Source organism: Panicum virgatum, chromosome 7K, assembly GCF_016808335.1.
Source record: "Panicum virgatum strain AP13 chromosome 7K, P.virgatum_v5, whole genome shotgun sequence".
Lineage (NCBI taxonomy): Eukaryota > Viridiplantae > Streptophyta > Magnoliopsida > Poales > Poaceae > Panicum > Panicum virgatum.
Genome location: NC_053142.1, coordinates 6,765,193 through 6,788,645, shown reverse-complemented (window position 1 = coordinate 6,788,645; position 23,453 = coordinate 6,765,193). Strand labels below are relative to the sequence as shown.

At 52.8% G+C, this 23,453-nt stretch overlaps 1 protein-coding gene across 1 annotated transcript; it reads right to left on the bottom strand.

Annotated features, from left to right (window-relative positions):
- On the bottom strand, positions 1-23,199 carry LOC120639686 (LEAF RUST 10 DISEASE-RESISTANCE LOCUS RECEPTOR-LIKE PROTEIN KINASE-like 2.4). The gene is made up of 5 exons (XM_039915564.1): positions 22,446-23,199; positions 22,197-22,351; positions 3,878-3,919; positions 2,335-3,397; positions 1-281 (listed from the first exon to the last, which is right to left on the bottom strand). The coding sequence occupies exons 1-5, from the start codon at positions 23,093-23,095 to the stop codon at positions 260-262; spliced, it is 1,932 nt and encodes a 643-aa protein (XP_039771498.1). The 5' UTR covers positions 23,096-23,199; the 3' UTR covers positions 1-259.
- Positions 23,200-23,453: the final 254 nt, after the last annotated feature.

The following is a 23,453-nucleotide window of genomic DNA, read 5'->3' as shown; positions in this document are numbered from 1 at the left end:
TGTAGCTGACAAAGAAATTTCCACATACCAAATCACAAAATTTCAATCTATCAATAAATTTTCTTTACATAAATATGGTATTTGCATTTTTTTACATATTTTGACTAATCATTCTATTACAGTTCTTGTTTATTTGGCACGTTTGGCACCGCTCTGAGAGGATCAGCACAAGGGAGCACTTATAAATTAAATATAGTCAGGATCTTTGGTTGAGTTGTGGATTCGTGGCTTCCTCTTTTATAGCGCTGAAGTTGGCTCCTCAGACCTCAGGTGCGTTCTCCCTGCATGTTATTTAACTGTAAATTAATAGTATGAAATGTGCCCAAAAAAGCATGCAGTACTATCCTTATGATAATAAACTAAATCAAACTTGGTTTATGACAATAAAGCTTCTATTACCATGATTGTAAAGTATACCAGAGGCCACTTTCAGATGCTTGAATTTTTTCTGGCTGTTGATCTATATATAGGAGGTATTTTCAAAAATCCAATTAATTACGTTAAGGGTATGATAGTAATTAATTTAACTGTTTTCCATTTGTCAAGAGTTAGAACTGTTCCGTTGTCTAGGTCTTTTGTGCCGCAGCGCTCGGTGCCAATCGTCTTGTTTAATTTTTCCGTGCCGCCTCCAAACATGGCTATCTTCTTGATAGCTATAGCCTTGTAGCATCATCATACCTTACCACTAACTAATCTCTATATATACCCGCCCAAACCTCGGCAGTTTTGCTCGCTCGATCCATCTCGATCGATCTCGCAGCTGCGCGCTTGGTTACAGCTAGCTAGCTAACCTCTCTTCTTCTATGCTGCTTGATCTGCGCGTGTGTGTATGCATGCACGGTGCTGAGCATCGGCTCATCAGAAATTGATCCCGGTCAGGCTAATAATGTAGCTAGGTACTTCTTTAGATTGGAATGCATGACTCCTGCATCCCAAATCTTAACCGTTTCTTCGTTTGTTCATTCGTCCCAATTCCTAACTTCCTAGTTTAACCATCGTACAATTCAGTCAGAGCATCTCCAAAAGTCTAACTAAATTCCACTCTCTATAATTTGTATACTCCAACAGACTAGCTAATCTCACTCTTCGTTCCCTCCCATTCCCCTGGCTTCTCGTCCTACTTGGTCTGCTCGGCACCGCACGCCGTGACAGCCGGCCGGTGAGCTCCGGCCTAGGGGCGCGCGGCCTAGGTAGCTCCGCGGCTGGGCGCTCGGCGGAGGGCGTTGTGGTCATACGGGCACCGGCTAGGTCGTCGTTGCCGTGCTTCTCCACCGAGCACGCACAGCAAGCAAGAGCTCCAACCCAGCGCCTTGCCTTCTCTCCAATCGACGGCCACCAGCAGCACCTCTCTCTCGGCCCTCCACTTCTTTTTCCCCAACGCCACCAGCCACCTCCGATCCTTCCCCTTCTCCATTCAGAGCAAGCAGCAGCCTCCCAGCCCATGCGCCTCCCTCTTTCTCCCTCCACTGAGGCAAGCACCACCAGGAGGCCTCTCTCCACTCGATCTCGCGCTCTGATTTTCCTATCGCAAGATCGACCACGTTCTTGATTTGTTTCTATCGGTTGCACAAGCAGCAGGAAGCACCTGCGCCCACGGCCTGGGGGGGGGGGCGACAGCCGGTCGGCGAGCTCCGCGGAGGGGCGCGCGGCGGGGCCGCCGCGACAGACGGCTGGCGAGCTCCGCGGAGGGGCGTGCAATGACAGGGCGCGCAGTGGCAGGGCACTCTCCGGAGGGTGCTCGGCGGCAGGGCACACGGTCGCGGGGAGTTCGGCAGAGGGATGGGGCCCACTGGAACAGATGGATACTGAGCTGAGAGCGTCGGTATTTATGACGAGCAAAGCAACGGAGACAGCTAGAGGAATAGCGAGAGGCATCTTTCAAGAGTATGTTGGATTTAGGTTCCTTTCATTTTAGAGAGCGGATAGCTAGACTCTTTGAGATGCTCTCGGATGGACGGCTCTCATTTTTTTAATTATTATAAAAATTCTCATGCAATAAATAGTAGTATGGAAATATATGATGCATAGTTTCTGCTTTGAGTAGGGATGCAAGTCCTAGCCATTTTGGGCCATTGGGTCTAATCAAAAGTTTGTTAAAAATAAGAATGTCATCTTCACATAATCAAGTCAATTAAAAGGATAATTATCTAGATCGTAAGTTGTGACTAATCAGTTAGCTAAAAGAATACCATTAGCTATCCAGCCACTTGCATCCTTAGTTATTGTCACTGGTGTTCAAGTAAATGCATAATATTCAAAACTAATGCAGGTGAGTAATTCTCTAAAAATCTTTATAAATAAGTTGCTTTCATATGAAGTTGCAGAAAAACATACTCTATAGCAGAATAGAAGTGTTGCTTTGATGGTATCTCAAGTTGATCAGCGCTTTTGTCGAACATCTCTAAAACCTTGGTCATTGTTGGGCGAGAAATAGGACACACTTGTATACACCACAAGCCAATCGAGGCCATCTTCCTTGCCATCTCTTCTGTTTTTCCTGCCATATCAAATGAGTGCAAGCTTCCTACTTCAGCCAAATGGCTGTAGATCAAGTCTGGGAAATATATCTCTGTAGAATCATCAACACTTGCTTTCAGATCCTTCCTTCCTCCCACCATCTCAAGAAGCATCATTCCGTAGCTGTAGACATCTGATTTAGTAGAAACTACTCCAAATCTCCTTGCAAAAACTTCAGGGGCAATGAATCCTATTGTCCCTCGCATGCCCGCCATTGATAGGTAACTCTCCTTTGGATTGCATAACATAGCCAAGCCAAAATCAGCAATCTTGGGGACAAAATCATCAGCAAGAAGGATATTATGTGGTTTAATATCAAAATGTATGATGCGTGTATTGCAGCCACGGTGCAAATACTCTAGACCTCTTGCAATACCTATTGCTATATCATAGAGCCTATCCCATCCAAGACTTGCTTTTGAATTCTCATCATAAATGAATTTGTCCAATGACCCATTAGGCATATACTCATAAATAAGAGCTCGTTTTGATCCCTCCAAACAAAAACCAACCAGGGTAACAATATTAACGTGAGATGTCCTTCTTATGCTGATAACCTCATTGACAAATTCTTCTCCGTTTCTTGTAAAGTCGTGGAGGAACTTGACCGCAACAAACATGCCACTTGGTAACACACCTTTATATACTATGCCATAGCCACCTTCTCCAAGTTTTTCGCTAAAACATCTTGTTATTTCCTTTAGTTGTGAATATTTATATCTCTTTGGAGCTAAGGAACCATAGCTTTCTAGTAGTTCCTCAATGTTCTCTTCATGAATGGAGTTCACTCCAATGATTGATTGAAACTTTCTACTCATATGGATCTTGATGGCAAACACACCACAAACCATGACCAAGAGAATGCCCGCAACAGTTGAAACTAGTAAAAAGAAAGTTTGTGACCAATGAGAAACAAACTTTACACCTTTCCAAATTAATATTATTATATAACTACCTACCTACCATGAGAACATGGATACAATTATCATGAACCCAGTTCTAGTTATCTTTGTAGAATGATCAACTTTAACAATTATGTTGAATATCTATCACAGAGTACTTAATTATTTCTCCTCAAAATTAAAGCAACTGTATCACTACTGTAATGCTTCTAGCAAGCATTGTAAGTAACTAGAATATGAATATATCATTATAGAAAATTGGCAGCTTAGCAAATTAATTTATGCATTATATTATTCCTTACAAATATGCTAAATGCGCTTTGTTGACACATGACCCATGATAATTTTTTATTTTTTTATTTGAATTTCTTGTGCTTCAATCAAAAATTTGTAAAAAATTCTTTTACATCATGTTTAATAGTATGCTAATAAGTCATCAGAAGGTTATGAGTAAATACCTGTCAATGCCACCCTTGAGCGAAATTTTTTGAGCTTGGCTTCTGCAAAATGAAATATGCATACACCAAAAATTAACAATACAGAGCCTGCCAATATAATTGAACTTCACGGGCGTCATATGCAGGTGACTGTGAATACAACTAGGATTTTGTGGTGGCTAGGGTTTTAGCATTGTAGGCATCTGACTAGTGGAAAAGGTGCCATTGGTCCACCTCAAAAGTACCGGTATGGACTAGACCTACTACTAATGTTGGGAGTGAACCAAAGGGTCTGGAGTATTTAGTACCAGATGGTAACACCATCCGATACTAAAAGGACATTTTAGTACTGGGTAGTGTTACCACCTGGTACTAATGGATCCTCCCATATTAGTACCGGGTGGAAACATAATCCGGTACCAATCTAAGATTGCCTGGCTAACCGAGTATCCAATCTGAATACAGAACTATAGAAACATTTTTAGGGTGGGTAAAAACATATTTCAAGGGACGGGTGCGGTATCCGTCCCTGTTTCTCACAGCTAGAAATGCTATTTGCAGGGATGAGTAATGCGCCCGCCCTTAGACATCCATTTGCAGGGGTAGGTCATGATCCGCCCCTACAAATCAATTTCTAAAAAATTAAAAATTAAAAAAAAAACTCAAAACAACAAAATGAAAAAAATGAGAAACAAAAAACCAACCAACCGGCTACCACCACAAGCCCCTGGTATAACTTTTTGACAAAATAGCATACTTGCGCAAACCGGAATTCGAACTGCTTACCTCAATCCTCGAGTGTACCCTCCACTCCACAACAGCACACAGTTACGTATGACAATATGAGGTATGATATTATTTTATATTAACTCACAAATTGATCTGCAGGAGCAGGTGATATAATCATCCACCCTTGAAAATAATCTCTATTTTATTCTAAAAACTCATTTAAATCTTTAAATATAGCAAAACAAATCAAAAAAGTGAAACTTCTACATTTCATTTATTGTGAACTATAGATACAGAAAAAATATGTCAAATATATTTCAGTGTATATAAAACTTAAGATTGTGGAAACCTCAAAGTATAATTTGAGTTGTATAAGATATTGTCGGTACCCCAGGACTGGGGTACCCCCTCTTGCTGTGTCTAGGCAAGGGCCTTTGTAGTTATCCTTGACTACATCCAAACAGCTGGACCCCTGCGGTCCGAAGTCCTGTTCCCCCGACAACAATCCGGAACTGTTCCACGAACTGGGGAAGGTCCGGAGACGCCACGTGTCCCGGGAGAGGCAGGCACTCAAACGCAAGTAGCTGGGGCTCCGGACCTCCTGAGGAGTCCGGACCCCCGCGGAGTCCCGGACCCCGCATGGGGTCCTGGACCACCTGTATAGTGACCGGACCCCTCTCTGAGGGAAGAAGTCGACGCCCTGCCTCAGGGCGGTCCGGAGCCGACACGTGTCTACAGGCACAAGGCCGCTTACTAAGCCTCACCCACCGCTGCATTCATTGTGGTAGATGGACGTCCGCATTGTTGTAGCAGAAGGCGAGGCGTTTCATTGACCAGGGGACACTATTGATCGCGTATTACCAAGGTAGTGGAGCCGCTGGCGCCGCCCACGCCACGCCTGCCAGTCTGCCATAGCAGATGGATACGACGGCTCGGTTTCGCCCATTATGACGCCTACATAATAGCCTCAGCAGGCCACGCCGCAAGCTACGCTACTCCAACGGGCACCTAGCTGACGGGACAAGGGAAGACCCCCCTGGGTCAGAAGAGCAGCAGTACGCATATCGGAGGAAAAGATTCGTAACCACTGTTGTCTTTTAAGTACTCTGCGCAGTATGCTGCACAGCACGTTGGGCCCACTTGTCGGGGCCCAACGTCCAATGTATCCGCTCCCCCTTGATCTATAAAAGGAGGGGGCGCCGCTAGAAGACCTCAGGCTGGGTGAGTGCCAAGGCCAGCAGAGGATAGGTTCATACACACCACCAAGAACAAAACATCTCCCAGTGGACGTAGGGTATTACGCTCCGGCGGCCCGAACCACTCTAAATCGTGTGTTCTTGAGTCCTTGTCTCAGCATAGATTCAGCCCCATCGCCTAGTACTTCCCCGAGTACTCCCTCACAGGGGAATAGGCGGGTGCGCTCCGCCACCCGGCTGTGGGTACCCCTAGAAACCCCACGACATTTTGGCGCCGTCTGTGGGGAAGAATAGGCGCTGGCTGGATCTTCAGGCTTCTGGGGCCGTGTTCATCCTCGGCAACGACGGACAAGAAGATGAAGAGGGGCATGGTGGCACCCACGCCGCATGCTGTGGCACTGGGGCGCCAGCGCCCTCGGTCCGACGGTGCACGGCAGCTGCGCCTGCTGTGCGTCGCCACTGCGACGCCTCAGAGCCGGCACGGTGGTGTGCGGGGGCGACGCCTGTCGCGTGCTGCCCCGCGCCATCCCAGTGTCGGCTCAAGGTTTTCTCTCAAGCAACGGCCATCCTTCCTCTCCGACGGCATGACGTCGGCTCAAGGCTTTCTCTCAACATGGAGCCCGGAGCCGACGGCCATCCTGGAGGAAGTTGGCCGTGTCGTCCGGCCGTCGCCAGCACCGGAGATCTGCCTCAGCGTAGCTCGGTGCTGCTGCAGACAAGGCCCCGTCGCCAGGCGCGGGGACCCCTGGCGCTAGCACCAAGGACAAGCCGGCGAACGACCGCACCTCTCCGCGCTCCACGTCCGGTCCATCTGCTGCGCAAGGGCGTCTGGTTTCCATCCGCAGACGACGACGACGGCTGGGGGCCTCTCCCACTCAAAGCCAAAGAATTTGTCTCATGCCATATAAGCATGTGACAGCTCTTAGGCAAGGAGGGATCCCCCGAGCTCCCGAGGTGATGCTGGATGATGCGGTTCAGGCACATCCACGGCGCCTTCGCCTCCGACGACTATGAAGAATTCGGGAGTGGTCGCACCACTTCCAACCGGAGAAGGACACGCTGTATAGCATGCAGCCGTAGGTTACTCCTAAGAAAAGACAAAGAGAGAGTTCCTCCTTTGTAAAAACGTGGCGCCTACGTGTGTGTCCAGAGCGGTCAAGGTCCGACCTTGTAAACCCGACCTCTGGCCCTATCACACAAACAGGCAAAAAGCGGCCCGGAGCGGTGGAGGTCCGACCTCGTAATCCCGACCTCTGATGTATACCGTGACAACCACAATAATAAAGGAGATTTTCTTCTCAGTTTTACCTAGGCTCCATCCTGATTACATTTATTCGCCTTGGTTTAACTATTCTTTCCTCTTGAACGGAGTTTCCCTTGTTGCTAACAATCCAAGTTAAGTTGCTGGCTTGTGGTCAGGTGAAGACACCCCTTCTAGCTGGAAGGCAGTCCGGACCCCTAAGGACCTGCTCTGGAGAAGTGGTATTTGTATCTTGGGGTAGAGAAGATCCGCGTAGCTTAGCCTGGTAATGTACCCTAAGTTTACGTACTTCGCTACCCTGATACAAGTGCTCTAGTATCCGAGTCTGTTGTCTTTAGGAGTCCCGGGCTCCCTTCTAGTATAAGGCTTGGTTTCTTTGCATCTTACCATGAGGTCCGGTAACATGCTTCATCGGATCGTCAGCAACGACCCAAGTCCACTCCGGTGGCCCGCTCCGGCTGGAGACCGCTTGCCACGGTCGCTCCAAGTCCACTCCGGTGGCCCGCTCCGGCGGAGACCGCTCGCCACGGTCGCTCCAAGTCCACTCCGGTGGCCCGCTCCGGCGGAGACCGCTCGCCACGGTCGCTCCAAGTCCACTCCGGTGGCCCGCTCCGGCGGAGACCGCTCGCCACGGTCGCTCCAAGTCCACTCCGGTGGCCCGCTCCGGCGGAGACCGCTCGCCACGGTCGCTCCAAGTCCACTCCGGTGGCCCGCTCCGGCGGAGACCGCTCGCCACGGTCACTCCAAGTCCACTCCGGTGGCCCGCTCCGGAGGAGACCGCTCGCCACGGTCGCCTCAAGTCCACTCCGGTGGCCCGCTCCGGCGGAGACCGCTCGCCACGGTCGCTCCAAGTCCACTCCGATGGCCCGCTCCCGCGGAGACCGCTCGCCACGGTCGCTCCAAGTGCCGGGTCCGGAAAGTGGTGCTTGCTCCCTGAGCGATTCGAGGGCTGTGTAGCCGCTTAGCTTGGTTCCGTACCCTAAGCCTACACCCTCGTCGCCCTGAGGAGAGCGCTCTAGTACCTGAACCTGGCAACAGGTGTACCAGCCTCAGGGGTCCGGAGCACCCGCTCTCTGCATGAGCACACCAACGCAATCGAGCTTGCGTGGAAACACATCACGATAGTGGCCCACCCGCGGGTTCGTACCTCTCCCTAGGTGGGCCCGGGGCCCACTGTCGGTACCCCAGGACTGGGGTACCCCCTCTTGCTGTGTCTAGGCATGGGCCTTTGTAGTTATCCTTGACTACATCCAAACAGCTGGACCCCTGCGGTCCGAAGTCCTGTTCCCCCGACAACAATCCGAAACTGTTCCACGAACTGGGGAAGGTCCGGAGACGCCACGTGTCCCGGGAGAGGCAGGCACTCAAACGCAAGTAGCTGGGGCTCCGGACCTCCTGAGGAATCCGGACCCCCGCGGAGTCCCGGACCCCTCATGGGGTCCTGGACCACCTGTATAGTGACCGGACCCCTCTCTGAGGGAAGAAGTCGACGCCCTGCCTCAGGGCGGTCCGGAGCCAACACGTGTCTACAGGCACAAGGCCGCTTACTAAGCCTCACCCACCGCTGCATTCATTGTGGTAGATGGACGTCCGCATTGTTGTAGCAGAAGGCGAGGCGTTTCATTGACCAGGGGACACTATTGATCGCGTATTACCAAGGTAGTGGAGCCGCTGGCGCCGCCCACGCCACGCCTGCCAGTCTGCCATAGCAGATGGATACGACAGCTCGGTTTCGCCCATTATGACGCCTACATAATAGCCTCAGCAGGCCACGCCGCAAGCTACGCTACTCCAATGGGCACCTAGCTGACGGGACAAGGGAAGACCCCCCTGGGTCAGAAGAGCAGCAGTACGCATATCGGAGGAAAAGATTCGTAACCACTGTTGTCTTTTAAGTACTCTGCGCAGTATGCTGCACAGCACGTTGGGCCCACTTGTCGGGGCCCAACGTCCAATGTATCTGCTCCCCCTTGATCTATAAAAGGAGGGGGCGCCGCTAGAAGACCTTAGGCTGGGTGAGTGCCAAGGCCAGCAGAGGATAGGTTCATACACACCACCAAGAACAAAACATCTCCCAGTGGACGTAGGGTATTACGCTCCGGCGGCCCGAACCACTCTAAATGAGAAATGTCGTGGTGCTGCAAACCACAGCCGGGTGGCGGAAGGCACCCGCCCTAGCCCAGAGGGTGTATACTCAGGGGGTAGCTAGTCTTAGATCGGTCTCACTCAAGAACACGAGGAACACAGCAGGATTTAGAGTGGTTCGGGCCGCCGGAGCGTAATACCCTACGTCCACTGTGTGTTGTATTGCCTTCCCACGAGAGTGAGAAGGTTGCGAGAGCTTGAGTCAGTCTGGATTGTCCTGTGCACAGCGAGCGCCTCCCTTTTATATCTCAAGGGGGTGCGTACACAGCTGTTGGATCCTCGACAGGTGGGTCCAATGATGCAGTATAAAATAACATACTTGTTCATACATTATGGCGTCGCAGGCAAAGGAGATCTCTCTCTTGGATTCCCTCGCCTGCTCCCGGAGCCCTTCATCCATCATGTCCTGGCGTTGTCTTGTCAGGTCGGGCCTGTCGTAGCTAGCGGTACCGCTCGCCACACTGCTTAAGCGGGTGGTGTAGCTTGCGGCGTAGGCGGCATGATGGAAAAGTGCCGTGCTGTCATATCCATTTAATGCTGCAGGCGGGCTCTGCGCGGGTGCGGCACAGGCGGCTGCACTGTGCTCCTTGGTAATACGCGGTGCTCAGCGAGGCCTGACAAGGCTATCTTGCGTACCGCGGCGGCAGAGCATGCCTTGTCCACCACATTAAATGCGGCAGGTGAGCGAGTCTTCCTACGGAAGACTCGCGCACGATCCCGTGTCTCCGGGACACGTGGCGGCTCCGGACCCCTACACGGTGAGGGGAGTCCGGACGGGCGCAGGAGGTCCCGGACCCCTCTGGGGGTCCGAGGCCTCGGCGGTCAGCCCGGAGCTTCCCTTCCTTAGAGACACGTGGCGTCACCGGACCCATCCTCAGGCGGGGAACGGTCCGGGGCCGTTGGCCTGGTGAGGGAAAAGCCTGGCCTGGTGAGGGAAAAGCCTGGCCTGTGGGGCCTGGCTACTCCGTCTTTCCCGCGCAGCTACGGATAACTACGCGGGTCCTGCCTTGCTGCAGTAAGAGTGGGTATCCCTGTTACAGGGTACCGACAGTGGCCCCCGGGCCCACCTTGGGGGAGGTACGAACCCACAGGTGGGGCCACTTCTGCGATTTGGCTCTATATAGCTCGAAGTTCCTTTCTGCAGGGGTCTTGACCGGCTTTGACTACCCGTCGGGTTCGTTGCTGCCTCATCACATCGCAACGGCTTACTGACTTTGGGCCCCACGATCAGTGGTTTACCTAGTCACACGCGCGACGTTCGGCATTGTTGCGGCCGGAGTAAACGGATCATTTACCACCGGCGCAGCTCCCGAAAAGCTCGGCCACGCCTGCGATTAATGCGCGCACGTCAGCTCAGCTTCCGCCTTGCTCCACGCGCGCGGGCGACGGTTCGGATCCCGCCTTTTCACACCTCCGTTGATTACCCGCTCTCCCTGACAGGTGGGCCTGGGCCCCCACGTCATGGACTGGGCGGTTAACTCTAGGCACGGGCGTCGCTTGAGTTTCGGCGACGGTTCCGGGGCGCGCCGGTTGAGTCAGGCTTTATAACGGGGCGCACCACATTCCGCGGTTGCTTTCCCGCATTCGTCTCCTTCCTCCAGCCTTTGCGCCCTTTTGCCTTCTCTCCCCCCTACACAGGCACCCTTCTCACTCAACCAAGAGATGGCATCCCTTGTTCATCCCCGTCGCTTCCAGACCGAGGGAGAGCTGAACACAGTGCGCCGCCTGCTTGGGTGGAGTGCTCAGGAGACCGGCTGGGGGGTGCGAGCAGGCTCGGTTCCCCTTGGCAACCTCCGCGCCGGGGAGTTTGTGCTATTCACCTCGCACGTCTCCGCCGGCGTGGGACTGCCAATTTCTTCATTCTTACTGCTGCTGCTGGAAGACTTCGGCCTCCAGCTTCAGCATCTGACGCCCCACTCCCTCCTCCTGGCGTCCATCTTCGTGCATTTATGCGAGATGTTCGTGGGAGTGCGTCCCTGCGTCATCCACTTCCGCTACTTCTTCATTCTGGTGAGGTCCGGAAGGAGCAGGGACGAAGTGGGAGGGTACTACTTCCAGATAAGGAGCGACCTGCCGACTCCTTACATTCCCGGCCTTGCTGGCGGAAGGTGGGAGGAGTGGCGCAGGGATTGGGTGATCGCCACCACCGAAGCCAACGAGCGCCTTGCCCTGCCGACCGCGGGGCCCGCCTCCGACAAAGCATCCTGGAGGGCCAAGCCGTCGCTGCAGCCGGAGTTCGACTCCGTGCTGGACAAGATCAGGTCGCTGGCGGAGAGCGGCCTCACCTCATGGCACGTGCTCGGCGACTTCGTGAAGCACCGGATCGCCCCCCTGAAGCAGCGGCCGCATCCGGCGTGGAGCTTCACCGGCCTCAACGATTGCAGCAGGACCCACCGCGGGGAGGGAAGCGACCTGACCCAGGAGGCCTTGGAGGTCCTGGTGCGGAACGTGACGGGAGACACCTTCATCCCGGAGAACCTGATCCATCCGCAGAGCATAGTCCCCCTCTGCGAGGACCCGGCGAGGGTGGCTGTGCTGGCTACCCTGCCGACCCTGGACGACGGGGGACTGGCCCCACGGCAGACCGGAGGTGACCCGAACCGTGGGCTCCGGATCCCTGGCACGTCCGGGGATCAGGCTACGCTGAGCGCTGCGGGGTCCGATGCCACCACAAAGGGGAAGCAGGCCGCGGCTAGCAGTGCGGTCGCGGCCGGCTCCAGCCGGGCACAGAGCAGCTCCGGTGTGTCATCGGGAGACGCAGGCCGGCGGAGGCTACTCCGTGGCGACGGGACCCTAGTCTCGGAGCCCGCCGCGAAGCGCCAGAGGTCTTCTGAGGGCGCAGGCCAGGGTAGCTCCCGGGCTGCCGGCCCCCACGGGTCCTCTGGCGCGACTGGACCACCACCATCGCCGCCAAGGAATTCTTCCCGCCGGCAGCAAGAGCAGCAGCAGCAAGAGCAGCCGCAAGTGCAGTGGCAGCAGGCACGCGGGCGGCAACAGCAGCAACTGGTGCGACCTCGGGTTGCGCCCATGCCACAGCCACAGGGACAGCAGCAGCGGGAGCAAGCCCGGGTTGCGCCTGCATCGCAGCTGCAGGGGCAGCAGCAGCATTAGGAGCAGCCGCAGGAGAAGAGGCCCGGGCTCCGGGGACGCTGGGTCCCCGGTACTTCCGGGTTAGTGTCATTCTACTCTCCTCCTTTGTGCCGGTGCTCTGTTTTTTTCTTTTCTGATGGCTTTTCTGCTTTGCAACCAGGGCTTCCCGCCCCAGCGGTTCCTCTACCGTCGCTGGCACATTGGCAGGTGCCCAGGCGGCGGCGGCCCTGGCGTCGACAGCGACGGCGGCAGCAGGTGCGGGGCCCTCAGGTACGGCATCCTGTGCCAACCCCATGGTGCGTGGCATGGAGCTGACTAGCGTGCCATTTTTAGACTCCGCAGTGCTCAGTGCGGCGGCGGCGGCGGTGCTGGGTGCAGCCGCTGCCCGACGCGGCGACGGTGGAGGCGCCGATACTGAACGCAGCCGCACCCGACACAAAGGTGGAGGAAACGGCGGTACTGGGTGCAGCCGCGCCCGATGCCGTGGTGGCTGAAAAGCCGGCTCTGGGCGCCACGGCCCCCGACGCCGCAGCGGCGGAGGCGCGAGTGCTGGGCGGAGCCGCACCCGACACGGTGGTGGAGGTGCCGGTGCAGGGCGCAGCCGCACCCGACGCGGCCGCGTCCGCCACGGCGGCAGCGGGGGCACCGGAGTTGGGTTCGGCCACACCCGACTCAGCGGCAGCGGGGGCGCCGGAGCGGGGCCCGGCCGCGCCCGACTCGGCGGCAGCGGGGGGCCGGAGCTGGGCCCGGCGGCGCCCGACTCGGCGACAGCGGAGGCGCCGGAGCTGAGGCCCGGCCGCGCCCGACTCGGCGGCAGCGGGGGCGCCGGAGCTGGGTCCGGCGGCGCCCGACTCGGCGACAGCGGGGGCGCCGGAGCTGAGCCCGGCCGCGCCCGACTCAGCGGCAGCAGAGGCGCCGGAGACAAGTGCCGCGGCAGAAGCCCCTACCTCCAGCTCCGGTCCTGCCGCAGAGGAGGAGTTGGAGGTGGTTTTTGGCAGGCGGCTCCTGCAGATTCAACTTCCGGAGGAGGATGCGACTCCGCTTCCTCAGGTGCTGTTGCGAGTTCGGCGTTCGATCGAGGAGGCAACCTCCTCTGCCGAGGTGGCCTTCCGGCGGGAGTGGTCTGCTCTGGAGAGCGAGCGTCAGCGCCTCTCCGATTGGCACACCCGTCTGGAGGCGCACACCAAGGCTGAAGCCTCCCACGCCGCGGAAACTCGGTCAAAGCTCAAGGCGGACCAAGAGGCCTACCGAGCCAACCTTTGGAAGGTGTTTGATCGAGAGTTCGCGGTGTCAAACCGAGAGAAATCCTTGGCGCAGCGGGAGCGGGACTTCACCCTGGAAGTTGTTGGCTTTGCTGCTCAACGGTCCGACCTCGAGGCCCACCTCGCAGCTCAGCAGTCAGAGCTGGAGACTCGCAGCGAGGACCTCGAGGTCCGGAGGCAGGAGCTCGACGTCTTCTCTGCGACTCTGCAGGGATGGCGTGAACAACTGCAGGAGAGGGCCCGCCAGCTGACTGCCGACGAGGCGGATTTGGAGGAGGGCCGGAAGTCCCTCGCCAAGCGGGAGGCTCACGCCACCGGCATAGAGAAGGAGCTTGGGCGCCAGCGAGACTCGCTCAAGAAGCGGAAGGTATCTGCGGAGCAGAGAGAGACCAAGCTGGAGGAGCGGTCCCGCGAACTCGAGGAGAGGTCCCGCGAGCTCGAGGAGAGGTCCCGCGAGGTGGAGGTGGCCAAGGCGGCTCTGGACACCCGGGTGCAAGAGGCGGTCCGGGAGGTGGTCCGGAAGCACCAGGAAGACCAGCGCGTTGAGGCCCAGCGGATCGCTGACTGGGCAACCGAAGCGAGCCTGGCGCTGGTGCCGCTTGGTCTGAGCCCGATCCAGGTGGCGGAGCCGCCAGCTTCAATAGCTGACGCCCTCCCGGTGCTGAGTTCTGCTTCGGATAGGCTCCAGCACCTGGGGCCAGTCCTTGCCGGATAGCTTGAAACCGAGGGCCGCGAGCTGATCCGGCTGGTGGCGGAGCACATCCTGACCTGCCTCCGGAGCCACGATCCGACCATCTCTCTGGCGCCCGTGGTCGATGGCCCTGTAGCGGAGACGGAGGCCGCCGCTCGGGACAGCGTGCAGGAGGTCGTTGACTTCGTCGCCGCCTACTTCAAGCGAGAGCCTACAGACCCTTGAGCTGGGCATTGTATCTTTTTCCTTTTGCATTATATAACAAACTTTGTACTAGCTGAAATTTTTGAAGCAGAAAAAACTTCAACTTAGCTGTTTGTCAGTTGTTGACTTGCAATATGCAGCACCCCGGCGCCCTGGCCCCCTAGCAGATAGGTTCAGTTGCTTCGACCTGTCTGCCATCTGAGCCGTAGAAGATACTCCGGACCTCCTTGGCATAGGGCTGCATAGCTTAGCTATTTGACGCATGCAGAATTCATCCATGATGTCTGGGACAAGGCGGATGCCCTGGGCCCCCTGGGAGAGAGACTCAGTTGCTATGAGTCTGTCTACCATCGAGACTGGCTCTTATCCTGCAGGAAAGCTTTGAAGCAGATACTCAGACCCCCTGGTAGGTAGGCTCAATGGTTTGAGACTGACTACCACTAGCCAGGTTTTAACCTGTGTACCACTTCAAAGTTATAGCTTAGTAGCAGACCCGCGGGGCTCATTCCTGACCAATCCCAGGCTGGTACCAGGTCCAGGACTCTAGATGCGCAGGCCCAGGTAGCTCTGTGCTTGTTACAGAGTGGGGGAGTGCGTAGGCTTAGGGTCGGAACCAGGCTAAGGCGCTACGCAAGGCTCCGGACCATTCCAGGAAACAGCACGATCTTTCCGGACCTGGCTTCATCGTCCCAGACCCTTCGCAGCAGTGGGTGAGGTCACTTTGCTATGCTCGATCCTTTGAGATATAGTGCTGGACATGCCGTGTTGGACTTAGGAAGCCAGCTCTTGAGCTGGGGCGAGGTCCGGGCCCCCAATGACCCGGCTCCAGGTACTAGGGCACTCGTTACAGGGTGGTGGAGTGTGCAGGCTTTTGGGTACGGAACCAGCTAAGCGGCTACACTGGGCTCCAAACCTCCCTAGGAAACAAGTATCCGCTCCCCAGAGTAGGTCCCTAGGGGTCCGGACCCCTCTCCAGCAGCAAGAGGGTCCGGATCTGTACGGCTGTCCAGCAGCTCAATGCAGATCTTAGTTGCAGCAACAAGAGTAGAGGTCCCGCGGGGGTTAGAAAAAGCGAAAATTCCGAGAATCGAAATGCGTAATTTAACCTTGACACAAAGACAGAACTAGGAGAAAATCTTTCCTTTGCAATCTCGATGTACATGGCTTGCGCGATGGATGCCAGAGGCCGAGTTTACGAGGTCGGACCTCTACCGCTCTGAGCCGCGCATTAGCCGCTAGTACGATGGATGCCAGAGGTCGGGTTTACGAGGGTAGCCCCCAACCGCTCTGGACCGCACGCTAACTCTATCTTATTACAAAGGAAAAGTTATTTCCCTACTCTGCCTAGGTGTAAAACTTACGCAGATGCTCTATGTTCCATGGGTTGGGCAGCGGCACTCCGTCTTCTGTGGCGAGGCGAACGCATCCGGGCCGGCATACCTCTGTAACCTTTAAGGGCCCCTCCCAGCTGGGGGAGAGTTTGTGGAGCCCCGCTCGGTTCAGGATCCGTCTGAGGACGAGGTCGCCAGCCCGGAGCTCCCTACTGTGCACGAACCGTTGATGATAGCGCCGGAGCGCCTGGTTGTAGCGTGCATTTCGGAATGCTGCCCGCCACCTTCGCTCGTCAACGAAGTCCACGTCGTCGCACCGCAGCTGCTCCTGCATGGATTCGTCAAAGGCCTGGACCCGTGGTGAGCCCAGGTGAATTTCTAGGGGAAGGCATGCTTCAGCCCCGTAGACCAGGAAGAACGGAGTCTCCCCGGTGGCTCGGCTGGGTGTGGTCCGGTTGCCCCATAGTACACACGGAAGCTCGTCAACCCATTTGGCACCATGCTTCTTCAAGCAGTTGTAGGTGCGGGTCTTGAGTCCCCTGAGGATCTCTGCATTCGCTCTCTCAACCTGTCCATTGCTGCGGGGATGTGCTACGGACGCAAAGCATAGCTGGATGCCGATGTCCTCACAGTACGTTTTCTGCGAGTATACAAACATTCGTACCCTCTGGGATAAATATTTTGAATCAATGGATGAGGACTATGTGCATGGTCATGGAAATTCTTCAAGTGTTGAACAATTTGTCCTTAGGGACATCGCGGATATTCTCTCCTCGATGGATAAAGACATTAGAAATTACGGCCTGCCACATATGCATCAGTCTGGTAATATATTTTCCCAACTTTATTTGTGATGTTGTGTTGCTATTATTATTGTTTATTGTATACTTGTACTTATAATTAAAATATTGGTCGAACAGGGGACACAAATAGAGATTATTACAAGGAACTAACTGAGGAGAGGAAAATTATTGTATCTAATGAAGATATTAAATTAGCCGAGTCTCTCAATACTGAGCAAATGGAAGGTTTTAACGAAATTTTTGATCATGTCATCAGAAATAAAGGGAAAGATTTCTTTGTGGATGGTCCTGGTGGGACCGGCAAGATATATTTTTACAGGGCTCTTTTCGCCAAAGTTCGATCTACGGACCGCATCGCAGTGGCTGCAGCTACATCTGGTATTGCAGCATCCATCATGCCTGGTGGTTGTACGGCTCATTCGTGGTTCAAAATTCCCATAAAACTTTAAGATAATTCTGTTTGCAACTTTACTAAACAAAGTGGTACTACAGCACTATTGCATGAGGCGTCTTTAATTATATGGGATGAGGTTGCAATGATACGAAGGCAGGCTGTGGAAACACTTGACAGATCGTTATGGGATATTACAGGATGTGATTTACCGTTTGGTGGTAAAGTAATGGTATTTGGAGGGGATTTCAGACAAGTTCTACCTGTTGTTCCTAGAGGTACTAGAGCACAAATTTGTGATGCTACCTTGCTTCAATCCTATATATGGGATGATATCAAGATAATACGGCTGAATCAGAACATTAGGGCCCAGAATGATGTATGGTTCTCACAGTTTCTATTAAGAATTGGTGATGGAATAGAAAAGGCCTTCCCAAATGATTATGTGGATCTGCTAGATGACATTATGCTTGAGTATAATGATGATCAGTATATTGATACTCTCATTGATCATGTGTTTCCTGATCTAGCTAACAACTGCACCTCCGTCAGTTACATGCATGAGCGTGCTATCTTGTCAACAAGAAATGAGTATGTTGATAGCCTCAACATGATGATGATTGCAAAGTTTTCTTTAGAAGAAAAGGTTTACTACAGTCATGATTTTGTAGATGATGACTCGACTAATAACTATCATCTTGATTTTCTGAACTCAATTACTCCAAATGGTCTTCCTCCGCATGAGCTTAAAATTAAGAAGAACTGTCATGTCATTCTTCTTCGAAATCTGGATCCTCATCATGGACTGTGCAATGGAACTCGACTTATAGTGAAGCCTTTTGAAGACAATGCAATTGATTGTGAAATTGTAAATGGACAGCATGCTGGAAATTGAGTTTTTATACTAAGGATTCCCTTGTCTCCATCAGAGGATATTTCACTACCTTTCAAGTTCAAGAGGAAATAATTTCCAATAAGACTCAGTTTTGGAATGACTATAAATAAAGCTCAGGGTCAAACTATACCAAATGTTGGGATCTATCTTCTAGAGCTTGTTTTCTCTCATGGACAGTTATATGTTGCCTTATCAAGAGGTGTTTCACGTTCAACTACATGGATGCTAGCTAAACCTAACAAAGATCTTGATCCCACCGGCAGAAGAAGCAAAAATATTGTTTTCAGAAATATTCTACGGTCTTCCAAATGAAGGTATCTCATATGATGTATCCTTTTTTAGTGTAGATATTATTAGTTATCACTAATACATTATAAATTCAAAGGGCCAATATGATTGATTTTTTTACTTAATGAAACTTTAATCGTTTGCAGTGACACCGGAGTCCATCATAAATGGGATATGAGTTGGAAATTAAATTCTGGCGACATAGTGTGAAAATTCTGCATCATTAAATTTTTTATAATATGTATGTTAGACGTGGCGTTCATATGTGGATTTTCTGAAAAAAAAGATGTGCTACAATCAAGATATGACCAATGCAAATATTTTATTCTTACCTTTATCCTCCTATATAATTCTTGCGATGTCTTTAATGGGTTGCATGTATGTATGATCATGTCCATATGATCTGTATATCTCAAAATTTTCATTTTGGGTAAATTTGTATCGAACAATGTACTAAATATTGTATCCACAAGCTAATGGTAGATGTGGCTATGAATACATATTTTTTGTAATATAATTCTTTTATTTTGTTTTTCTAAAACACGTGCGTGCCGCACGTGCACCCTACTAGTAGTAGAAATATAGCACATAAGTATCTCCCTCATATAGCCAACAATAATATACAAATATATTCCATATATAATAATTAGTTTAATAGATTTATGCCCAAATTATGATTATTAAAATGGAATTCAATTCCAAGATTATTAAAAAGGAAAGGGGAAGAGTTTACAAGCAGCATCCGAGCAACCAAGGTAGCCCGAGCGGCGACAAGCAACGAATATATTAACTTACATACCGCAATGAGCGACCAAGGTTTCGACCGAGAGCCCTAGCTAGACCAGCTGCTTGTAACCCGCTAGCACCCATTGAACGGACTCATCAGCAATGGTGTCAAGAAGCTGGCGTACTTGTCTCAGGCACCCGCGGGTCGCCCGTGCCCGATAGCAGCAGTGCTGAGGCCGCGCTGACGGCGGCGAGCCGGCGAGGAGACGAGGGTGCGCCCGCGCGCGAAATCCGGGCGATGCGGGGGCGAGGGCGACGCGGCGCAGTTGGATTGGCCGCGAGCCTGCTGGCGGTGCCGCTTGTAGCAGACGGAGCCTGCTGGAGGTCGAGCAGACGGCGGCAACGCACGCCCCGGCGAGTGAACGCGGCCGCAGCACGGGTGCGAGCTGAGGGCGAGTCGTGTGAGGCGAGCACGTGCGAGGAAGACGGGGAAGAGATGCGCGGGGCAAGCTGCGAGCGTGTGCTGCGGCACATGCGCCACCGCCCCTGCTTGTTTTTTTAGTAGTAATCCTCGCTGCTTCATTCAGGAACCCAAGGCTCACCAGATCGCGAGCCAAAATAACGTTTACACTTTCAGGAAGGGGATCCATCCAAATAATCGGATGTTCCGGGTCCCAACATTGGCCAAGCTTAGCCAGCTCATGAGCAGCAAAGTTACAAGATATATATGTAGGACTAAATGGGCCAAATTTAGTTGGCCTGAAGTTATGGCCATGGGCTTGTTTGTTTGATAGTCCGGGTTTAACTAGCCCACGGGTTTGTGGGTTCGGGTTCTATTATCCCAGACCCACACCCACAAACTCGATGGGTCTATATTACACCCAATAACAGATCTGCGGGTACAAGAATTGATCGAGACCTGTGCCCTAATAGAGTAAAAACTCATCGGGTTTCAGGTTCCCATTGCCATCCCTAATTGTTACGCTCGATGATGTTGTCTTTTATATGTTGCCGTTGCCAACATTCGGTTTGCCCACTTGTAAGCATCTGGACCTCTAATTTGGATTTTGGTAACTCACAATGCTAGAAAACCTCTCATCCATCCATCACAATTATACCTACAAGATGTTGTAATATTGAATCAATCTTATCGTGAATTAGGCGTGACCGGCAAGTTATCAATAACATGGGATAAAATTCAGTTATTGCATTTAGTTATTTCTTTTGCTCAATTTTATTCATGCAATTTATTTTCCTAGAGGTTGAATTGTATCTTTTCATCCTAGATTGCAAACCTACTCCAAATGTAGAAAGAGTAGACATAGCATTGCGAAAGGTTGGGCGGCCGAGTTGGCTAGCCCAACCCGGTAGCGTCGCTCCCTCAAGGTCGTGAGTTCGAATCCCAGCTGGGACGAATTTTTGCTCGTGGGTAAAAAAATTCCCTCGCTGTGCTCGCCGCAAGACTTGACCCTTTCGGACATGGGCCAGGGTTCGGGGGTTTTCTGCGGCCGGGAAAAGCCGATGTGGCTCTCTTAATGAAAAATGGTGGAGCCCCCCCCTCCCCCCGCGTTTTTAGTAGACATAGCATTTCACCTGGCATCCTAATTGAATTCGTAGTGTTGTGAGTTTAGTTAAAATTAAAATTTCCCTCTAGTTGGTATTCTAAATCTTACACCACCATGTGCACCGCCACTTCTAGCCCTTTTGCTTTTGGGTACTATCGGTGCCAGCGTTCTCTATCCTGGAACAGTACTCCACTCATCTATATATATATAACTCTAACCTTGAACAAACCACTTGGAAACTACTCCAAACTCGGTGAATACATCAAGCAAAAGATGAATAGTAATTTGAGTTTTTTTAAAAAGAAAAAAAACTGTATCCTGGCTGACCTCATCCTTAACTCTAGGATGTAAGTAGTTCTTCTGCGGCACTCCCTCACTGGCGTGTGGGCCCCACAGTGCACTTGAGTCCACACGTCAGCGGGTGAGTCCCAGGCAAGTAGGATCCGTAAAAAATTTAAAACTTGTGAGCGTGGACAAAGATTGTAGTTTTGATGTTCGCAGAATTGACTAGAGCATACCCGACCCAATGAAAAAATAACCGTCCGCATCATCTCACAAAATGAAAACGGAAGAAGACAGGGTCACAATCAAAATCCGATATTTAAGAGTGCCTTTGGTTGGCCTTTTGGGTGTGGCAAAAGTTCAAACAAAGGGTCTAAAAGCCAGATGTGCTTTTGCCTAAAAGCAATTTTCACTGCGATACAAATCAAAAATACCTCTTCCCCCTGCTTTCACTGTCTTTTGGGTCAAAAAATTATTCACCTGCCACCGGTTAAGAGGGTAGCGATCCACGTTCTTTTTTTCACGTCTCCCTCTCCTCCCTCTCGTGAGGCTCTCTACTTCCTTGCCAGCACCGCTCCACCTCCTTGCCGGCGCCCCTCCGCCTCCTAGCCGGTTGACCCTCTCCGGCGACCAGCTTCCTCAGCTCTGACTATAGATCGGCGCCCTCCCACTCTACCACCACTACAAACTGGAGCAAATGAAGGTGGTGGCTACGCAAATCGAGTCTACGGCTCACAGCAGTTTTTTCTGCAGCTCAACCAAACACACCCTTCGGTTTGTGGCTTTTGATCGGCGCCACCATCACCAGGGACTCAACTGGCTTGTGGGCGGGCCTGACTTTGCCACTTTGGTCCATAAATGCTCGCTTTATGGGCCTTGCCGGCCCCAAATGGATCCCCCGTCAGATCCTAGTTGTTGCCACGTCAGATGCAAGCAAAATTTTTGTGGCGTTTTATGTTCTACGCGGGCCTCATAAATCAGCAAATCCTTACAAATTTTATGATGAAAATAAGCATTTTCGTCAGAGAACACATTTTGTTACGCGTGATAGGTATATCGACACCGAGGATCACAAATCATAAAAAGTGACGAAATTATCAGTTTTTATAACATAAATAAAATATCACCTATCATTCTAACATCTCTTGTAGTGTCGGCAGGTCTCCGTCCTGGGGCAGCTGGGACCCATAAAAAAAAGTTAAAGCGCTGTCAGCATGGACAAAGACCGCGTAGTTTTTTATGTTGTCGGCATTGACTAGAGCAGACACGACCCAACAAAAATGACCGTTACCGTTCGTGTGATCTCTAATGAAATGTTCCCTAGTGAAAACGGAAGAAGCTAAGACAGCCTGGTCACAATTACTCCGTGCGGTATTGGCGTGCGGTTGTTGATCGGCGTCACCATCACCAAAAGACTTAACTGGCCGGACCAGTGCGTCACCAAATTAAACGACGATAACTAGTGAGCTCGAGGAACTGACCTCGGAACTCCGGCGACGTTGGTGCGCCCGGCGACAGCTCTGGTGGCGGCGCCGGCGCCACGACGATGGTCTGCGTGTTGGGCGGCGTGTAGAACGGCACCACCTCAAAGCGCGTGTAGCAGGTCAGTGAGTAGGCGCGCCCTCCTCTCGTCCATCTGCTTGCGTGCAGGCAGCGATGGCGGCTCATCATCAGCTAGCTGATGGATGACAAATCAATGAAATCATGTGTGACCAGTAGGTAAGAGTTACATGGGCAATGACGCGGCGATGCGCTGGAGGCAGCCTCGGCAGTCGTCCGGCGACAGGTCCGCCACGCACTGCGCGAACCCGTACAGGCTCTGGTCGCCGGTGATGTTGGTGCGTCCGAAGGCGAAGAACCGCAGCGACGCGGCGGCGGCAGGGGCCAGGCGGTCCATGAGCCGCCCGAGCGCGGCAGCATAGATGGCGGCGTCTCCGGCGCGCGTCAGGTTGTTGTAGAACGAGAACCTCTGCACCATGTCGGGGCGCGCGAGGAAGTTCTCGTTCGCGTACCGGAGCAAGCAGTTGTTGTACATCATGGCGGCGCCCGTGGAGCGCGGGCACGCCATGGTCACGTTCCCGGCCGCCATGCCAAGGCAGAGCCGGCACACCTCCGGGGGAGCGTCGGCGTAGCAGATGGCGAGACCGTAGGACTGGTCGGGGCCGCCGCCGGCCGTGTCGTTGCCGTAGCCTCCGTAGGAGACCGTGACGGTGACCAGGTCCTTGAGCATGCCGCGGAGGTTCGTGTCGTAGGGCCCCCCAGGAGTGAAGTTCGCCGGCGAGCACGATGACCAGACCTGCACCGTCTGACCAAGCGCAAGGGCGGCGCTGTGGACGGCGACGGCGAGGAGCACGAGGAGAAGGGAGTTCACGGCGGCCATGGTAAGCACAGGTGCAGGTGGCAGTGGTAAAAGAGTGACTGGTGACCACGCGGTCGCAGTACCACTGCGAAAGCTTTATCAACCTACCTCTTGACCATGCAATGCAGTGCAATACGGTGCGTCTTTCTTTATTTTGGGGCCAGTGTCTTGCTAGCCAGTTGTCATAGTACTGATAGATACAGATCGTAATGAAATCATGGTGGGTCTGAAGAATGAATGCAGTCATCAGTTTAGTAATGCGTCAACGTCAAGCATTCTGAGGTCATGGAACCGTGTTGCTTTCTAATCATGTATTGGCGTGTAGCTATGGAGTGGGACTGGGGCTGGCAAAGCAAGGTATGAATAAATGAATGAGAAA

Coding starts and splice junctions, on each gene's coding strand:
- LOC120639686 (XM_039915564.1), bottom strand. CDS start 23,095: ATGGCCGCCGTGAACTCCCTTCTCCTCGTGCTCCTCGCCGTCGCCGTC. Junction 22,352..22,445: donor ATCGCCGCGTCATTGCCCAT/GTAACTCTTACC, acceptor GCACGCAAGCAG/ATGGACGAGAGGAGGGCGCG. Junction 3,920..22,196: donor AACGTCGCCGGAGTTCCGAG/GTCAGTTCCTCG, acceptor TTCATTTTGCAG/AAGCCAAGCTCAAAAAATTT.